This window comes from Diceros bicornis, chromosome 39 (genome assembly GCF_020826845.1).
Source record: "Diceros bicornis minor isolate mBicDic1 chromosome 39, mDicBic1.mat.cur, whole genome shotgun sequence".
In the NCBI taxonomy this organism is placed as follows: domain Eukaryota; kingdom Metazoa; phylum Chordata; class Mammalia; order Perissodactyla; family Rhinocerotidae; genus Diceros; species Diceros bicornis.
This window is the reverse complement of record NC_080778.1, coordinates 23,138,069-23,158,771: the sequence shown is the minus strand read 5'-3', so window position 1 is coordinate 23,158,771 and position 20,703 is coordinate 23,138,069. Positions and strand designations below refer to the sequence as shown.

Sequence of the window (20,703 nt, the reverse complement as noted above, 5' to 3'; positions counted from 1 at the left end):
GTACGTGAGACAGTTCTACGTGTTACACAGATGGACATTTAAAACAGGAGTAGTAATGGGGCTGGCCCAGTGGGGCAGTGGTTAAATTCATGCTGTCTGCTCCGGTGGCCCAGGGTTTGCGGGTTCAGATCCCAGGCGTGGACTCACGCACTGCTTACCAAGCCATGGTGTGGCAGGCGTCCCACATATAAAGTAGAGGAAGATGGGCACAGATGTTAGCCCAGGGCCAGTCTTCCTCAGCAAAAAGAGGAGGATGGGCAATGGATGTTAGCTCAGGGCTAATCTTCCTCACAAAAAAAATAAATAAAACAGGAGTAGTTACGAATTATAGTTTAGTGTTTATTAGCAGCAAATATCAAAGCTGGGATTTCACGGCCATTTTGTAGAATGAATCCAGGTAAAAAACTAATTTTCCTAGTAAGTAAATACTGCTAGTACTCCCAGGACTGTTTCACTAAAAGCTTCTAATATCGAAGCATCATTTCTTTAAAAGCCAATTTAAAAAAAGCTTTAAGTCCAATTAAAAAAGAATCTTTAAATCAAGCATCATCGTACAGGTTGATCTGTTGTTTAATGATTTTGTTCTGAAATTTTGAAGGGAGTAAATAAGAAACTTTGAGGCTAGTGTTGACTCGATCTACGTGAGGAATCACGGGTATGTCACCAGGCGTCTCCGGCTCCTTCCTTAGGTGGCATTCCTGGGGACACAGCCGTCCAGGCTGATAAGTTACAGGGAGCCAGTCTGAAAGCAGAAAGGCAAGGCAGTTACTTGAGAACTTCATTGTTTCCACACTGAGAATGTCAAATAATATAGGCCTCTTTACATGTTTAATGGTTTTAACAAACAATTCATGATATCAAAAAAGTCTCCAACTTCCTAGCAATCCTAGTCAGTGTCAGTCTCAGGGAACTGTCCCTTTTTTGGGGGAATGTGTTTGGAAAAAAGAGCAGGAGCCTTCCAGGTCAATATGAGAAATTATTCTCCTTTCCTGTTAAGTCAAGAATCAAAAACTGAATATCATTTTCAAACTATATGTTTAACAAAACAGTAAATTTCAAGAGCATACATTTTATTAACCCAACTCAGGGTTTGCCCAGATTCCTCTTTGGGGGTGCCTGCTACGGATTCATTCTCTTATAGGCTCATTAACTGAGCCTGCACATTAGAGGATTAGCAACACCTGGATTCAAGGTTAATTTTTTTTCTTACCTGGTCTCTAGGAGTTAATCTTTTTTAGAAGATTTAGTAAATCCTTGTCTCAGTTTTGCTCCAGAAGCAGGGTCCACAGCTAATCCTTTGCAGACATGAACGGATTTGTTATTATGTAAACGCAAACATCAGCAAGAAAGAAAGGAATGATTATGAAATCCTCACATTGGACTCAAAAGTCTCTGTTCTTCCTTTTTGTTTTTGTTTTGTTTTGTTTTGTAGCTATAGACAAATACTCAGTCTCTGTCCTGGGCCAAATAATAAGGAAAACAGGGTTTGTCTCAGGCGCCTTCTCTCCTCGGCCGCCAGCTCTTCCCTTACCATGGACGGGCCCCATGGACCGCCACCTCAGGGGGCCCCCCACTTATACAAGCTGACTCTCCCCACCTTTCCTCACTACGGCCCCGGCCTTCAACAGGTACCCCAACTATTTCACGTCTTCACAATTCTTTGCCTGCTCTCATGCTAGAAAGGGTTTGATAAGCCGTATGGAAGCATGAGACGCCTTCCCTCCCAGGGGTTATTTACGTAGTGATGCACTCATTCCACAAACAGGGTTCTCTCCCTTTGTGTCCAGCAGCACCGTCAGGGACGGAGATGTAGGAGTTTATAGACAGAGGCATACCATACCATAGTCTGTTCTGGATCACTTGGTATGGGACAGGATTCTTAGAGAAATCATTTTTCCTAAAAAGGAGTAAATCCCCTCTGTCCTCGAGGCCTCCTTTCTAATCAGTGTTTTACAAAGGGGGAGTCTCCAAACAAGTCAAGGAAATTGTGAGTCAAACTATCAAAGGACAGAGGAATAGAAAGGGCTTTCAGTGTTCGTTTTACTCCAAGATCTACAAGTTTTGTTTCTTCCAAAGAATCACCAGCTGAACCTTCGATAGTCATTGCATTTGCTACATGATTAAGTTAGGAAAGGAGGGGATGCTAGCACAGGGAAGATGCTTAACTTGCTCCAATCCACTGGCTCCAGAAATAAAAGCAGAGCCCACACCAGCAAAGCTGTAAAATGCAATTCACTAAATATGTGAAGCCATGCAGCTGGAGAACCCAGAACTACATTTTCATGGTGATCTTAGTCTCTCTGCGTAAAGGTACTGGAGAAGCTGCTGCTCAGAGGTACCTTCCCAGTAAATCAGTCGTTCTTATATCAAAACCCTTGAGAAAACAGCCACCAGTAGATATCTGCTGACCAGGCTATAAACTCATTTCCCATCTGAACATTGGAATCTGTGGGAATGAAAGAACAGCCACACTTTTTTCTAAAACAATTTCCTAATATATATAAAAATATATATAATAAATATAAATATATATTTTATATATATATAAATATAATTACCTCCTTGAAGTTTATATTTTTTGACCCAGTTTTCCCAAAGCAGACGAAGACTTGGTTGGCTCTACCATTTCCTATGAAATGACATGCTTTACCTCTCTGTGCTTCCCTCGCCTGTCAACTAGGGATATGAATAGTACGTTTGCCCCCTTGTGTTACTGTAAGGATTAAACGAGGGTCAATGAGGATTAATATATAAAGAGTGTACCATTAAGTGTGGACTATTGTCCATGAAGAAGGGAGTTATTTAGTATGGCAAAATAGTAGAAACCATCTACCTGCTGAACGTCAGGAAAATAGTTAAATAAGTTACGTTGTATTCTTGTGATATTATTCTATGCTTCTAAAGAAACTCTTTTGCCATAGGGAAATGTTCAAAATTTGCTAGTGAAAATAATCAGGATATGTACATGGACTATGATCCTAACTTATATAAAAGAAAAACCAAAAGAAAGCAAGAGCATAAATAGAAAAAAATGGGAAATGATATCAATATTAAAAGTAGTGATGTCAGAGTGTGGAATTATGGATGATTTTTATTTTCTTTATACTGTTTCTTCATTTTCCAATATTTTCTCCAGTAAGCATTAATTTCTTACATGATAATTTCTTAAAATGCTCTTTCTCAAAAGAAATTTTTGCAGGCTAACTTAAAGTGGCTAGAAACGAAAAGTTCCTAGGCCATCATAATTGCCTAACTTACACAGACGTGAGTGCCTGACGACGTGACACCAGCGTTGGCATTAGTGACATAGTCTGGGCGCCTCGCCAAGCATTTACGGCCTCCTGGCTCTAGAGCCAGCCTTCCCTTCTAGCTTTGATTTCTGTTCACACCCCAAATCTTTTCTATGCTTTGGCCAAATGGGCCATTTGTTTCCAGATACGTCCTCTGCATTCTCATTGTCATATCTTTGTTCCTTCCTTCTGCAACTTTTCTCCACTGGTCAAACTCGAGTTCACCCTGAAAGTTCATCCCAAGTCCTTCACCTCCACGAAGCTTCCTCTGGCTCAGACTGACACCTCCTCAGAAAGCCTCCTGGGCAAAGCTGCTCTCTTTCCTGTATTCCCTTAGGACTTTCACATCTAACTGTTAAATATTAGATATAATTATAGACTGCCTCTCCCCCTAGACTTTTCAGAATCCACCGGCATGAGAAACAACCACGCATAATCACTATGTGTTGAATGAATGAATCCTCGTGAACATCCATGGCAGCTGTGTGTCAACTTAGGTAACATCACATGCTCTCCTGTATCAGGGATTTTCCTGCACATGCATATCTTCTTAGAAGGCTCTGGATGGACAAGGATTGTGACTTACACACATGTATCTCCCCTGAGTGAGAATTTAGAACAAAACGCTATACATGGGAGATACACAATGCTTATTTTACTCAAGAGAGTTGAAGAATGAAAGCCAGAGTTTCAAGGGGTTAACTACCAGCTAGATGAAAGACAGTAACAGGATTTATGTGGAAGGCGGGTGACACCAAGTGGCATAAACTGCTGACTGTCAATCTAGAAATAGCAAAGCCCAACAACAACAATTTTACAAAGACCCTCGTGTTATAAATAGATGAATACTGACAGAACAAAAACAGTGGACAGTAGATGCGAATCTGAATCACACACGGGCCTGTTTACATCAGTGACAAGCACGTGGTGCTTTTCTCCAAGCCTTCAACATTTTTGAGAATTCACCTCCCCTCAACACACTCCTGCTTCCTCCCTAGAATGGCTCTGAATAAAATGTGACTAATTTAAAGGCACACGAACCCTGGTGACTTTATTTATAAACGTCAGCAGGTAAGACCACTGGAAAGAACAAGAAATTAAATTGAAAAAACATGTTAAGCCTGAACTAAAACAAAAAGCTATCTCCTAAAGCTAATTAACATGCCAATTTTACTCATATGCCAATAATTTAAGTGAGAAATGCTGGAATGAATATACCCACTTTCTCTCATGTATTTCATTCAAAAACTTATTAACTGAACACCTCATATGTGTCACGAACAATTCTAACAGGTAGGGATATAGCAGTACAAAAAACAGACAAAGTAGACAGATCCCACCTTCTTAAAACTTACATTCCTTTTTTTTGGTGGGTGGAGAGGAAACAAACAAATATGTACTGACTATTAGATGGTGACAAATGCTATTTAAAAAAACTAAAAGGGGAATTATAGAGGGCTTGACTGATTTCAAATACAGAGGTTGGGGGACTTCATTGTGAAGGTGACACTTAGCAAAGAACTGAAGGGAGTGAGCAGTGCAGAGTCGTGGGAGAGTGTTTTGGTTTTCAGCAGAGGGAGCAGCCAGTGCAAAGGCCCTGAGGCAAGAGTGTGCAGGTCTGTTATGTTCAAGGAATAACACAGAGGCCACTGGAGCTAGACTGAGAGGAGACAGTGGAAGGAGAGGTCAGGTGGTAGTATAGAACCTAGTGTGGGCCACGATAAGAACTTTGCCTTTTACTTAACAACATCACAGTGGTTATAAACCACCATTAACTAGTCAAGAGCAAATACAATACCATTTTGCTTAGATGTACTGGCCTACTAATCTATTTTCTAATGTATCAGAATGGTGTCATTCTAATGTTCTGCTTAACGTCACGTACTGGGACATGGGACTTCTGAGTCCTAATTTAGGATCTTATGCCTTCCTCTAAAATTATTTAGTTCAAGGAAGGAAACTCTCCCCTTATTTTCAACATGACACCTGGCACGCTGTTTTCTCCCATCCTCAATCTCCTTCCAAGTTTACTCCACCAGGGAATGAAGGTCCCAGACTCTGCTGCTGAACTGGGCTCTAACATTGTACACTGTCTGAGTTATCTAATCCTGATGAATTAAGAAATATTCCCTCTTGGCAAAAGAACTTTAACCTCAAACCTAAAGGAGTGCTTTTCACTGGAAGGGAAGCATTATAACATATTCTTTGAAAAAATAAGAAAACAAATATAATATAAGGAAGTTGTCTTTTCTGAAGGACACCAATCAATATACTTTAGAAAAAAGCTTGTTAGTGAGAGTTTTACCAAATGAATACACATATAATTTGAATTATTTTTTTCTAAGTGAAAACTAAAACCTACCCCATTGTTAAGTTTTCACAGATCAGGAAAAAACTAATGACTTGGGCGTAGAGGGCTGTGGGGAAATTTTCAAAATATCAATTCGATTTTTAGCCCTTGATGAGCAACTCATGAGAAATTTAAAAACTAATAATAGTTTTCTGGGGCTGTGACTTTATGAACTGTGAGACTGGCAGTTCTTACTCTGGTTCTGATCATACCTCCAAAATAAGACCCTGATTAGAGGTGCCAATATGGTCATGAATTAATTCATATGGCCTTCCTGGTGTGTGCCCATCATAAAGAAGAATGCCACGTTTATTACTGCAGTTCAGTGATGAGGGCTGGCACCACAGACACCTAATCCAGCTCTGCTGTTCACCACTTGTGCGCCTAGAACAAATAACTTATTCTCTATGAGCCAGGTCCCTTTCTGCAGATTAAAACACTTGGAGGATTACTGTGCGGATTAAATGAAATGGGTCTAGCACATAGTAAGTACTGTAATGGTGGTTATGCCTTTCGGCTACTTTGAAGAAACTATTTAGTTCTAGGAAGGAAACACTTCCTTTCTTCTTTCAGCCTCACTGAGATTAATTGAATATAACATTGCGTGAGTTTAACGTGTACAATGTGATGATTTGATACATGTATATACTGTGAAATGATGACCACAATAAAGTTAGTTAACACATCCATCACCCCACATAGTTAACTTGTGTGTGATGGGAACATTTAAGATCTACTCTCTTAGCAACTTCCAAGTATATAATACAGTATTGTTAACTATAGTCACCATCCTCTATATTAGATCCCCAGAACTTACTCATTTTATAACTGGAAGTTTGAACATCTGACCGTCATCTCTCCACCTCCCCCACAGACACCATCCCTGGCAACCACTATTCTATTCTCTGTTTTTATGAGTTTGACTTTTTTAGGTTCCACATATAAGTGAGATCATACAGTATTTGTCTTTCTCTGTCCGACTTATCTCACTTAGCACGATGTCCTCAATGTCCATCCACGTTGCCATCTACAGATGGCAGGATTTCCTTCTTTTTTATGGCTGAATAATATTCCATTGTGTATATATACCACAACCTTATCCATCCATCCATCAGTGGACACTTAGGTTGTTTCCATATCTCGGCTATTTGAAAAATGCTGTAATGAACATGGAGTACAGATATCTCTTCAAGATAGTGATTTCATTTTCTTCCCCTCTTTTCAACACAACACCTGACACACTGTTATCTCCCATTCTTAATTTCTTTTCAATTTTACTAGACCAAGAAATGATGGTTCTAGACTCCGCTGCTGTCATCAGATCTGACTTTGTATATTGTCAGTTATCTAATCCTGATAAATTAGGAAATATTCCTTCTTGGCAAATAAGCTTTAACCTCAAACAAACCGACACTTCTTTATCTCCAAAAGCAACATTAGATGTCATAGCTTTTGCCAACTGCCTACAAATCACAAGCCAACAGTGGTCCCCTCTGACCCCGTCATTCGATAGCTGAGATGCTCACTCTGACTCACCTGGCCTGGTTGGGGTCACACTCGAGGCCTCCAGGGCCCTGTTGTGTAGCAGAGCTCCCACAACTCTGGTGACGGTCGGTTCTTTTCTTGGAGTCATCTGAGCCCTACCCTACAGAGAGAGGGAGCAGTTCTGTCAGCTCAGGGAGCACACAGGAGGTGAAGCTGTTTCCACTCCATCAGCAGCAGGATGGAGTTATCTCTGGGCACCTGCTGCACCCCAGGGAAGAGGACACACACACCCTGCACCTTAGTTGGCCTGGTCCTGTCCCCGCTGCTGGCGCTCACAGCCATGGTCAGGGTTCTGGAGCTCTCATTCCATAATCAAGCCCTTGGGGGAGTGGTGATATGTTAATTCTGTGAAATTAGTTGCACGGAGACGTAAGAAATCACTTAACGTCAATAAGGATAGTTATGGAACATTTTGGTTTTTCATTACACTTGAAGATGATTTTGTTTTTAAATACATGAACAGAGAAGAAAAACAGACACTGGCAGGCAACAAATGTTTTACACATGGAATTCCAACATCCCCACACCACACACCTCTCCGCCGAGCGGCAGTAGCAGAGTAGCTACGATAATATAGAACAAAGACAAAAAGGCTCCCTGGGAGCTCGTTTTCACCTCGCCGCTGATGCCACTAACACTTCCATGGAAACTACAGGATAAAAAGAACCTGTTACTCCGAGGGAGAATTCTCACGTGGGCAAGGCCGGCGATGGGATTACAGCTGGCAGCTCAGCCCCATCCACACACAGCAAGCTATTCTCAGGGGCCCACATCGGTCTCTTTTGGTTAAGGGTAGAGCACATTTGTAAAGTCGATTATGTTTAAAATAGAAACGCGTTTCAGCTGTGCTGTTAACAGCCCTTCGACGCTGAAACAGGCCCTCCCTTTCTGTTCCACTTCTGAAGGAGCTTCGCTGCCGGGCAGGGCCGCGTGGTGAAGAAGGCGCCAGGGCCACAGGCACTGCTGCTCAGATGCACTCCAGAGCGAGCGCACTCAGAGAGCAGGCAGTTTCCCTCTGTGTTCCCCATGACCACTTAGCTCTGGAAAACAAGGAGAGGCACGGGGCCAAGTCACTGGTTACACTCAGGACGGCCAGCTGGCCTTCTTCAGGAATAAAAAGCACTTCCGTTTGCTGCTTCCCGGTGCTCCCTCTGGCCCCACTAACGCCGAATGACTTCGTGAACTGGTTAGAAGAACCATTAGAAGAAATGTAACGTGCCCCTTACTGCTTTAGAAAGTATAGGCAGGGTTATACTTAGAAAACCTTTCCAAATCTAAGCTGAATACAAGCCCAAAGCTGTCATATCCCCCCCACAAATTGTGGTGCCTATCCCACCAACAGATACCAGAGAGGGGAAGAAGCAGGGTGTGGAAAGAGGAAGGCAGAGGAGCTCCTATGGGCAAGGCTCTTGACTTATAGTATTATCTATAATCCTCCCAACAACTCGGCAAGGCACAGATTAAAGTGAGTCTCAAAAAATTTAAGTAACTTGTCTAAGTTGATCTACAGATAACAAACTATCGAACTGAAAGTCAAACCCTGACTACTGATCGCAGAATCTGAGCTCTCTTTCTACACTGCACCACCTCTCATGCTATTTCAGGGGTAAAGACTGAATCTCTACAACTATCTTTCTCATAACCACCCTGCCTGCCCCACCAACACATCCGTCCCCTCCCTGCCGTGTTCCTTTATCTGGATGTATAGCAGTTTTATCTGCCCAGGCTCTGGAGCTAGAAGTCCTTCTTGTTAACCTGATCTTCTTTTACTCTGTGTCCAATCAGCTTCTCAGTCTCATCCATTACTTCTTAAATTCTCCCTCCACACACACCCCATTAGTCCTCTTACTCCGGGCCCTCATTCCTTCCCTGTTGCTGTGGCTCCCAACTGGTCTCCCACCAATCCATCTTGAACACTAATTGGAAGGGCCATCTTTCTGAAATACCAATTCCACGTCACTCCAGACTACACTGTTCAACTAGTCTACACTGCCTACAGAATGACACTTGAGGCCAGTAATAGACAACTGGACAGAAAAGCTAATTACGCAAGTCAGTCTGCAGAGAGAAGAGTACGCAGAAGCGCAGCAGGAAGAAGAGGTGGGACAGAAGGACGGAAGGAGGACTTCCTAGGTTCCTGGGGACTTTCCAGTGCCTGCTTCCAGGTGCTTCCAGGCCCTCAGGTGGGCTGGCCTCAGGTTTTAGGGCATCTATCCTCTTAAGTCCCCTTTTCCCCCTCTCTGAACTAGCTCGAGTTAAAGCCCTTCCGGATCTGACATCCACCTTGCCTGTCCCAACCTGTCACTCTCCCACAAGCACTCTATGCTTTAGCCCCACGTGCTGGGCTCTTCAGGCCACGAGCTGGACATGTTATGCATAATGTTCTTCCAACTTCAACTCTAGGCTGGTGAACCCATTTGATATTTAAAGGAAAAATGTTTGACCCTCTCTTTGAAGCCTTCCAGGAATCACAGCGGCCTCTTCCTCCACAGTGCTCCTCTATAGGTCAGCTGTCACACCTGCATCCTGCATTGTTTCCAAGTCCTCCTCCTCCTCTGATTTACAGCTTCCTGATCAACCAGCACCTAGCACAGTGTCTGAGAGAGTAGATATTCAACAACTGTTTAATGTATTGGGAGATAGAGCTCGGAACCCGTAGGCTATGGGATACGCTATTGTTGGAGAGGGTCCCACCCTGCTTAGATACTAGAGATTGTGGAAATCCTTCTAAACCTGTTCCATACTCTTTAAGTATTCAGACCAATTTAATCTTTTTTTGGTGTCTGAGCCTTGTTTATGAAACTAATGATTTTTATGCTAAACAGTAAGTTATGTCCCTGGGACTTGTGATGTGTATGGAGCCCTTTGCTTGCTCCAGTTCTGTTTTTATAAATCTACTGCCTTCCTGGTCAAGTTGTCATTTTACTTATTTGCACCTATTTATAACAGTTGCTTCCATTTTTCCACTTTAACTTGCTGACTCTATGGTTTTAAATGAAAGGCTGAAGTCCCCCGCTCCACAGAGAAGACCTCATGACCTGTAGGACAGCTCTTCCTTGTGACAGCTTCTCCCACTCAGGCCAGCTTCACTTCAGGTTCACAATTCTTTTCTGAGTGGTTAAGGCTGATCACCACCAGTGGATAGATGGAGTTTTATCATAATACTATAGAAACACTACTTACATATTCATCCTAAGAAGTTTTATAGACATATTTTTTCCACAACACCCAAAGGTGCTGTTAGCTGGGAAGCACGCCTCAAAAGAAACCAAATCCCATGAGGATGAGTGACAGCGGTTGGCTATCTTGAGACTTACGTTTCTCAGGATGGGTAATTTAGGTTCCCCAGCAAATTCTTCCTGCTTGCCCCAGGCATGTAAGGACACAGAGCGAAGACCTGGGGAGGGGTATTTACCTGCGCTCTGGATGCCAATTTGGCTGCCATCTGGGCTGGATCAAAGACTCGGCGAGAAGACTGATCCTTGCAGAAATTAATATGTCGATTGGCTGCAGTTTCATTAAACCTCCTCATACAATATGGGCACTGGATATAATCTGAATGTAAAGATAACAACAAAAGGCAACTGACATTTCAAAAACAACTCTGGAATGGACTGTACAAAATGAAGTAAATAGGATGGGAACTCTGCTCCAACACGAAAGAACAAGGTCCCAAACTCTGGTCTGAGAAAGCCTATTCCAGAGGGGCAGGCAGGCAAGGGCTCAAATAAAGGATACAGGAGGGGAAAATTTACTACCTATGCACTTATTTCAATTAAGAGTGTGCCCGTAAAATGTTTACATGATATGGTTTTTAGAAAACAGATTAATTATATTTAGGAACTTCTCAATTAAATGAATTATTTAGTGAATCCTTATGTGAAGAAAGTCGTCCTGGAACCACAGAATGTTAGTACTGATGATACTGAAGGGCATAGAAGATTCACAAGCCCCGGGTTGTGGTAGCGGGTGGGACAGAAGGCGGTACAGGAGTTATGGAGCTCCAGAGAGTGAGATGTTTCAGAATGTGGCTTTGGGGGAAGGGATTTGAAGCCAATGTCACCAGCAGAAAGATACACACTGCTTCTGCAGTGCTAGATTTTTTTCACTGAAGTCCTAAGTCAGGAGGCAAATCATATGTTCAGGAAGGAGGCAGCAAAAGGAAAAATGTGGGGGTTCCAACAAGAGAAAGAGGAAGAAGGAGAGGTGATAGGAAAGTGGCTCCAGAAACAGCCTTGGCTCCCAGTGTGAGAACGTCCCAGGCAGCGCTGTGGGCACGGGTCCACTGCAGCTCTGTGCAATGCCAGCTGTCTCACTGTGGCTCTCACTGGCCGTTACCAGACAGTGAGAGAAATGGAAAGTGAGGAAGATCCAAGGTCTTCTTAGAACATGGAAGATGCTCATAGCAAAGCCAGGTTGGAGCCTGACCGTCTAAAGCAAGCAGGGACTTGAGGTTTGTTTTTGCTTTATTTTGTTTTGATTTGTTTTAGGCATCTTCAAGGGATGACAAGCGGAAAGGAGCCACATAAGAGAATAACATCCCCCCAGGAAGGAGCTGAGATAGCACCGACCTTACATGCTATATGGAAGTTTGGGTTAGTGTATAGTCAAAATTCCTATATGTGTGGATGGATACTGAAGGCAGCTGTGTCTTCATAGTTAGTTCTTTGAAAGCATCTTTTTCAGCAGTTTGAGAAGTTTTCTACATGAACAAATCATTTCATAAAATGTAAGAACTGGAGTATGTAAGAAATGTAAGAAACTGGAATGTCATAAAAGGTTAGCATTTAGCCTAACCTTTCATTTCACACTCTGGAAGGCAGTACTCAGTCATGAATTCCACACTTATTGGACACCTGTCATGTCCCAGGCACTGTTTTATACTTGAGGATACGATGTCTCTGCAATCAAGGACTAAGCATTCTAATACAAAATTCTCCCACGGTGGCAAATTCCTTGGACAAAATAAAATAGGACAGCATTGGGAAACGATGAAGGTTCTGTGCCTGTCTGACTGGTTTTGAGCCCGAGCTCTTCCCTTGCTACGTGTGTGAACCTGGGCAAGTTACTCAACCTCCCGAAGCTACAATTTCCCCAGGACCCACATATCACCGATTTCATCGAGTTGCTGTGCAAGTTCATGAAGATAATCCATACCAAGGCTTGGCACAGAGGGCGAGGTGGAACATACTATTACTATAAGGAAACAGGCCCAGCAAGGTTGTGTTTCCAACTACCAAACAGGAGTGAAACTGTTGAAAAAAAGTAAAATAGAGAGTGCCATTATCATGCAGAACTCACTTAAAGGGTGGAGGAAAACCACCTAGAACCTGACTCTTGGTTTGGTGGTTGTTTCTTCAGTTTTACCAGCGGAAAAGTCAAGGCTTGTATCAGAAATGCTGCTACCATCAACCCTGCTCAGATTGGGCAAAGACAATGATTATGGCAGTGACAGACTGCTTCCTTAATCCCACTCGTTCACTAACACCCTTCTGCGTGTTTGGCAGCATACGCCACCATGGAGACAACAAAGCTGAAGTATATTTCCTTGCCGACAGAAATCTCAGAGACGACCGCAAGACTAGGCAAATAAGCAGACAATGACCACTGCCTGGGATAAGCTTTCAAAGGAAGAAGCACAGGGTCCTGTAGAGCCCACAGGAGGAACATGAAGCCCAGACTTAAGCAGGTAGAGGAAAGGAACTGCAAATACTTTGAGAACGGAAAAAGTATTTTTCTACGACAATAATCTTAACCCAACACGACTGAGCTACATGTTCTTCCCTCATCTCAATCTGAGTCACCTCTTCCTCTATCAATAATGATGTCACAGAAATCACTCCATGCTATTTACTTCAATAGATAATGATTTTAAAAGTCTGACTACAATTGGACTCTTATAAGGACTATAGGGAATGTGGCCAGATCTCATAAAAAATAAGTAGAGAAAGAAGCATCATTTTAAAATTGCAAGGCTTTTGTTGAGTGCCCACGTCTATGCAGCCCTGTGAAATGGAGACCAAATGTCCCAGGCCTCACAGAAAATCCCAATTATAAATATTCTATATCACTGTCGCCATAAACTGTCACAACATCCTGGAAAGTTGAATGAGTGGCAGACTTACTTAATCAGTAAGAATTAGAATAAATATATGCATGTCACAAAAACTGAGTCATGAAATAGGAAATCTTGCTGAAAAAAAAAAAGGAAATTACTTGCAAACTCATGCGTACTAGGCCATATTATATATAACTCCAGTTATGTCTGTGTAAGTTTTCTGGTATTTAAGCCTGAGAATATATGGGCTAATATAAAATCTCTGCACAATCAAAATAATTGAATAGTAATGAAAATGTGCTATTGTAGGTAATCATTTTGCTTGGTGCATAAAATTATAATAAGGGCACAGGGAAGAATTTAATTATAAAACCATATTTTAGCACAAAAATGTAAAGGGCAAAAAAATAAACTGTACTTTTCATGAAGCCTTACAAAGGGACTTATTTATTTTAAACAATATTAAACAATAATATTAAATAATATTAAACAATAAACCCCACATTTTAAATCCAACAGGGAAATGAGAGAAATTCACAGAGCAGGACATGTGACAGGTTTCACTTATTCAACTAAGGTAGTTGATAGCCATCAACCCTGTAGCTTCTGCTATTTAGATGAAGTATTTATCATAAAAGATATTTTTTTTTCTAAACTTTAAATGAGATATATATATTATATAAATATATAATTTTTTTCCTAGTTATACTGGTACTATCTCCAGTACAGTGTTGAACAGAAGTGGTCAGAAAGGAAAACTTGCTTCTTTCCTGGTCTCAGTGGGAAAGTGTTCAGCTTTTCACCATTAAGTGTGATGTTAGCTGTAGATTTTTCAAAGATGCCCTTTATTAAGGAAGTTCCCTTCTATTTCTACCTTTCTGAGTTTTCTTTTTTTTTTTTTATAATTTTATTTATTTATTTTTTTCCCCCAAAGCCCTAGTAGATAGTTGTAGGTCATAGCTGCACATCCCTCTAGTTGCTGTATGTGGGACGCGGCCTCAGCATGGCCAGAGAAGCGGTGCATTGGTGCGCGCCCGGGATCCAAACCCGGGCCACCAGCAGCGGAGCGCGCGCACTTAACCGCCAAGCCACGGGGCCGGCCCCTGAGTTTTTTTTTTTAAACACGTATGGGTGTTGCATTTTGTCACAGGCTTCTCCTGTATATATTCAGATGATAATATGCTTTTAAAAATATTTTGTTAATATGATGGATTACATTTACTATTTTCTTCCTTCTACTTAATTTAGGTGAAATTTGTTCTTCTTTTTCTAACTTTTTAAAGAGGAAGTTTCAGGTAATTGACTTAAACCTTTCTTCTTTTCTAATATAAGCATTTAAAGCTACAAACTTCCCTCTAGGCACTGCTTTAGCTGAATCCCACAAATTTTGATATGTTTTCATTACCATTCATTTCAAAATATTTTCTAATTTCTCTTGTGACTTCTTAGATCCATGGGTTATTTAGAAAAAAGTTGTTAATTTCCAAATATTCAGGAATTTTCTAGATATATTTTCATCATTCATTTCTAATTTAATTCTATTATGGTCAGATAACACAGTCTGCATGATTTCAATCCTTTCAGATTTATTGAGACTCACTTTGTGGTCCTGCACATGGTCTATCTTGGGTGAATGTTCCTTGTGTACTTGAGACCAATAATATTCTGCTGTTGCTGTGTGTCACATTATAGCCATAGATGTCAATTAGGTCAAACCGGTTGATACTGCTGTTCAAGTTTTCTGTATCGCCACTGATTTTCCTGCTGCTCATTTTACTAAGAGGACTGACGACGTCTCCAAATATAATTGTGCATTTGCCTACTGCTCCTTCCAGTTTTCTTGGTTTTTGTTTCATATTCTTTGAAGCTCTGTTACTAGGTACATAAACATTTAGGACTGACACATTTTGATGAATATAACGTGTTCATCATTATCTCTATTAATAAATACTTTAAGTTTACTTTGCCTGATATTAACATTTACCACTCCAGTTTTATGATTATTATTTGCACGTATACCTTTTCCCATGCTTTTAACATGCCAGTCTACAGCTGTCTTGACGTTGCTGGTGGTTATTTCTCTTTCTACCTTTTTATCCGAGAGGAAAGGCACGAATCATAGGTGTATGGCTCCATGAAGTGTTCACAAACCGCAAACACCCCTGTGACCAGCCCAGATCAAGACACAGACTGTTCCCAGCAAGCCCCCTTATGTCCCCTCCCGGTCGTCCCCACTCCTCCAAGGAAAACCAGTGCCTGACTTCTAACCTCGGAGACTCAAACCTGAAGTTTCTAAAAAATTGGGTTTCTGATATTTATAAGTCCTGAAATCTGCATTTCCGCCAACTTTGAGAAATTAGACCTGGTGACTCTGGGTATGCGTTCCTTGGAGGCAGCGGCCTGCTGAAGCAGGGGCAGCTGTCCCTTAGGGAGGGCGTGGTCTCTCTAGGCCCACTTGGCTCAGCTCCTCATTTTGTCACCTGCCTGGTCCGCTTGTTTGTGTCTTTATATTTAAAGTGTGTTTCTTGTGGAAAGCACGTAATTGGACCTTGCTTTATTACGCAGTTTGAGAATCTCTCCCTTTTGTCTCAAGTGCTTAGGTCATTTGTATGCAATTGTTCACAGGGTTAGGTTTAAGTCTACCTTCTTGCTATTTGTCTTTATCTAATCTGTTCTTTGTTTCTTTTTTCCTCTTTTTCTGTCTTCTTTTGGACTGAACTTTTTTTTCCATTTTATCTCTACTCCATGTATTGTCTTATTAGCTATATGTCAATATTTTTGAGTGTTTACTTTAGGGTTTATAATAGGCATCTTTACAGTATAATATTCTAACTTCACATAATACTATATCTATTCATATATGATGTAAGAACTTTTCAACAATATACATCCATTTTCCTCACTCAATCTTGTCCTATTGTTGCCATACATCTCACATCCACATGTTATAATCGCCATAATATGCTATTATTTATGCTTCAACTAGTCAATTATAACCCTCAGCTAACATTACACTCAATGGAAAACAAGACAAGGATGTCTGCTTTTGCCAATGCTATTCAACAAAGTATTGGAAGTTCTAGCCAGAAGATTTAGACACAAAAAAGAAACAAAAGGCATACAAATTGGAGAGGAAAAAGTAAAATTATCTCTGTTCACAAATGCTGTAATCTTATATGTAGAAAACCCTAAAGAGTCCATACCAAAAAACAACTGTTAGAGCTAATGAACTAAACTCTACAAAGTTGCAAGATACAAAATCAACACACAAAAATAAGTTGTGTTTCTATACACTAACAATGAACAATCTAAAAAGAAAGTTAATTCCATTTACAATAACATCAAAAAGAATAAAATACTTAGGAATAAATTTAACCAAGGGGGTAAAAGACTTGTACACTGAAAACTACAAAACATTGCTGACAGAAATTAAAGAGGACATACATAACTGGAAAGACTTCCCATGATCATTGACTGGAAGACAGAATTATTAAGATGATAACACTACCCAAAGCAATGGACAGATTCAATGCAATCCCTATCAAAACTCCAATGGCATTTTCAGACATAGAAAAAAAACCATCCTAAAAATTTATATGGAATCTCAAAGGTCCCCAAATAGCCAAAACAATCTTGGAGGACTCACACTTCCTGATTTAAAAACTTACTACAAAGCTATAGTAATCAAAACAGTGTGGTAATAACATAAGGAGAGACATATAGACAAATGGAATAGAATAGACAGCCCAGAAATAAACCCTCACGTATATGGTCAATTGGCTTTTGATAAGGGTGCTAAGACAATTCAATAGAGAAAGGACCGTCTTTTCCACAAATGGTGCTGAGAAAACTAGATCTCCACATGTAAAACTAGATATACAACTTCCAATGAAGTTAGGATCTTACCTGACACCACTTACAAAAATTAACTCAACCTGGAGTGGAGTGATGTCAGCATCATGGCGGAGTGAGCTTCCCCCACTGAACTCTCCCCCTCTAAGACACAACAGAAAGGACATTCACATTCCAACAGAAGTTATTCACACAACACAAGGGACGTCTGAGGATCCCACGCAGCTGTACATCCGAGGACTGAGGTGCTGGAATCCCTAGAGGGAAGGAGGTAAGAGGGGCTCCCTTTCCTGCCAAAGGACTGCGACCCTGAGTCTGAGACCATGTGCTCTCAGAGAGAGGGTGAAGGGGCAGCCCTCCGCAGGAAAACTGGCCCTCTTCAAGATCCCTCACAGCCCGTGGGGAATCCCCCTACAGAGGGAGCAGAACTGTTGCGACGGTACTTTCCACAAGATAGCCCTTCAGGAGAACAGAGAGCGACAAGGAAGCAAGAAACCTCTGGGATTAGGGAGGTGAAAGCAAGCGCCCCCACCCTTAGCTCAATGGCACTTCAGCTCGGCCCCAGCCCCAAGGCCAGTGGTGGCAGCACACCAGTACCCTGGCATCAGCGGCAGCAGCATGCCCATGTCCCAGCCCCAGAGGCAGCAACCCCCCAGTGCCCCAGCCCCACCAGTGGCAGCGGCACACCTGCACCCTGACACCAGAGGCAGCGGCTCCCTGGAGCCCTGGCACTAGCAGTGGCAGCGTACCCATGTCCCAGCCCCAGAGCCAGCAGCCCCCTGGTGCCCGTGCCCAGGCCCCAGTGGCAGTGACCCCCCAGTGCCCCAGCCCCACCAGCAGCAGCTGCCTCGATCCAGCCACACTCCAGCTCCAGCTGCTTGGGCTCAGCCACACTGAAGCTCGGCCGTGCTCTAGCTCCAGCTTCCTCAGCCCACCCGCACCTGAGCCCCAGCTGCTTCAGCCTAGCCACACTCCAGTCCAAGCTGTTCCTACGCTCCAGCCCCAGCAGCCTCCACTTAGCTGCACTTCAGCTCAGCTGTGCTTCAGCTTGGCCATGGTCCAGCTCCAGCTTCTTCAGCCCACCTGCACCCAAGCCCCACCTGCTTTGGCCTAGCTGCACTCCAGTCCCAGCTGTTCTTGCGCTCCAGCCCCAGCAGCCTCCACTCAGCCGTGCTTCACACCAGCTGCACTTCAGTTCAGCCACAGGCTGACCAGAGTGCCCGTGGATTGAGGCAGGCACAGAATACACAACTCTTGACCCCCACCCAGCGGCAGCAAGAGGAAACTGCGACCAGGTATTTTCACTATGAGGAAAAATAAGCCAACACTGACAGGCACTATGCAAAAAATATATCAAATCTCTAGACCAAAAGGAAAATGCCAAGCACCCAGAAAGCAACCCTGAAAGCACAGAAATGTATAACCTTGATGACAGAGAATTTGAAATAGCTATCATAAAAAAGCTCAACGAAATACAAGAAAACACAGATAGACAATTCAATGAAATCAGTGAAATCAGGAATTTCCTTACAAAAGAGATTGAAACTATAAAGACAAACCAATCAGAAATCTTGGAGATGAAAAACACAATAGAGGAGATAAAGACAAATCTGGAAGCCTTAAGCATCACAGCTGACAATACGGAGGAAAGAATTAGCAATATTGAGGACAGCAATGCAGAAATGCTCCAGATGGAAGAAAGAGAAGACTAAAAAGAAATGAAAAAACTCTCCAAGAAATATCTGACTCAGTTAGGAAATCCAACATAAGGATTATAGGTATTCCAGAGGGATAAGCGAGGGAAAAAGGAGCAGAGAACTTGTTCAAAGAAATAATAGCTGAGAACTTCCCAAACCTGAGGAAGGAGCTGGAAATACCAGTGGAAAAAATCAATAGATCTCCTTAATACATCAACATGAAAAGACCGTCTCCAAGGCATATAGTAGTAAAGCTGGCAAAAGTCAACGACAAAGAAAAAATATTAAGGGTAGCTAGACAAAAAAAAAAGAAAAAAAAAAGAAAAGAACGTACAAAGGAATTCCTCTCAGGCTCTCAGCCGTTTTCTCGACAGAAACTTTACAGGCTAGGAGAGAGTGGAACGATATATTCAAAATTCTGAAAGACAGAAACTTTCAGCCAAGAATGCTCTATCCAGTGAAAATATCCTTCAGATATGATGGAGACATAATAACTATCCCTGACAAACAACAGCTAAGGGAGTTCATTGCCACAAGACCCCCACTACAAGAAGTGCGCAAGAAGGCCCTCATGCCTGAAAAAAAGAAGACAAAGGGGATACAAAGTTTTGAACAAGGGGGCAAATAGGTCGACAAAACCAGAAAAATTGCAGCTCTCTATCAGAATAAATTAGCAAACAGTTAATTATAAAACCAAAGATCAAGGGAAGGAAAACACCAAAAATAAATATAACCTCATCACTTAAACACAAACTCACAACACAAGATGGAATAAGATATGACAACAATAACTTAGAAGGGGAAGAGGAGAGGGATCAAATTGACTTAGTCTAAGGGAATAAGACGCCATCAAAAAGTGGACTATCACATCCATGATATGTTTTATACAAACCTCATGGTAACCACTAACCAAACAAACAGAACAGAGTCACACATGATAAATAAAGAGAAAACTAAGAGAACCTCCATACAGAACTACCATACTGAATTGGTAGTCTGAAACACAGGGGACAAGAAACAAAAGAAATGCAAAAGAACTGGAAAATGAGTGATAAAATAACAACATTAAGCCCTCATATATCAATAATTACCCTAAATGTAAATGGACTTAACTTTCCAATCAAAAGACACAGAGTGGTGGGATGGATTTAAAAAACAAAACCCAACAATATGCTGCCTCCAGGAAACACATCTCAGCTCTAAAGACAAACAGAGGCTCAGAGTGAAAGGATAGAAGACAATACTCCAAGATAATGGCAAATAAAAGAAAGCAGGTGTTGCCATACTTATATCAGACAAAATTGACATTACGATAAAACAGGTAATCAGGGACAAAGAGGGGCAATATATAATGATAAAAAGGACACTCCACCAAGAAGACATATCACTTATAAATATATATGCACCCAACACAGGAGCACCAAAGTACATAAAGCAACTATTAACAAACCCAAAAGGAGATATTAACAACAACACAATAATAGTAGGGGATCTTAACACTCCACTTACATCAATGGATAGATCATCCAGACAGAAAGCCAACAAAGAAATAATGGACTTAAACGAAAAACTTGATGAGATGGACTTAATAGATATATATAGAGCATTCCATCGAAACATAGCAGATTACACATTCTTCTCAAGAGCGCATGGAACATTCTCAAGAAGAGACCATATGCTGGGAAACAAGGCACGCCTCTATAAATTTAATAAGATTGAAATCATAACAAGCATCTTTTCTGACCATAATGCCAGAAAGCTAGAAATCAACTACAGGAAAAGAACCTGGAAAGTGACCAAGATATGGAGAATAAACAACATGCTACTGAAGAACCAATGGATCATTGATGAAATTGAAGGAGAAATCAGATCATATTTGGAGACAAATGAAAATGAAAATACACCATACCA

At 41.6% G+C, this 20,703-nt stretch overlaps 1 protein-coding gene across 1 annotated transcript in view; it reads right to left on the bottom strand.

Moving 5' to 3' along the window:
- Positions 1 to 1,065: 1,065 nt before the first annotated feature.
- ZC2HC1B (zinc finger C2HC-type containing 1B) overlaps positions 1,066 to 20,703 on the bottom strand; it is a 40,748-nt gene continuing 21,110 nt past the window's right edge. The window contains exons 5-7 of the mRNA XM_058534293.1: positions 10,601 to 10,740; positions 7,177 to 7,285; positions 1,066 to 1,295 (exon numbers count right to left, since the gene is read on the bottom strand). Of these exons, the coding sequence (XP_058390276.1) occupies positions 1,225 to 1,295; positions 7,177 to 7,285; positions 10,601 to 10,740 (320 nt within the window). The 3' untranslated portion in view covers positions 1,066 to 1,224. The remainder of the gene's footprint in view (positions 1,296 to 7,176; positions 7,286 to 10,600; positions 10,741 to 20,703) is intronic.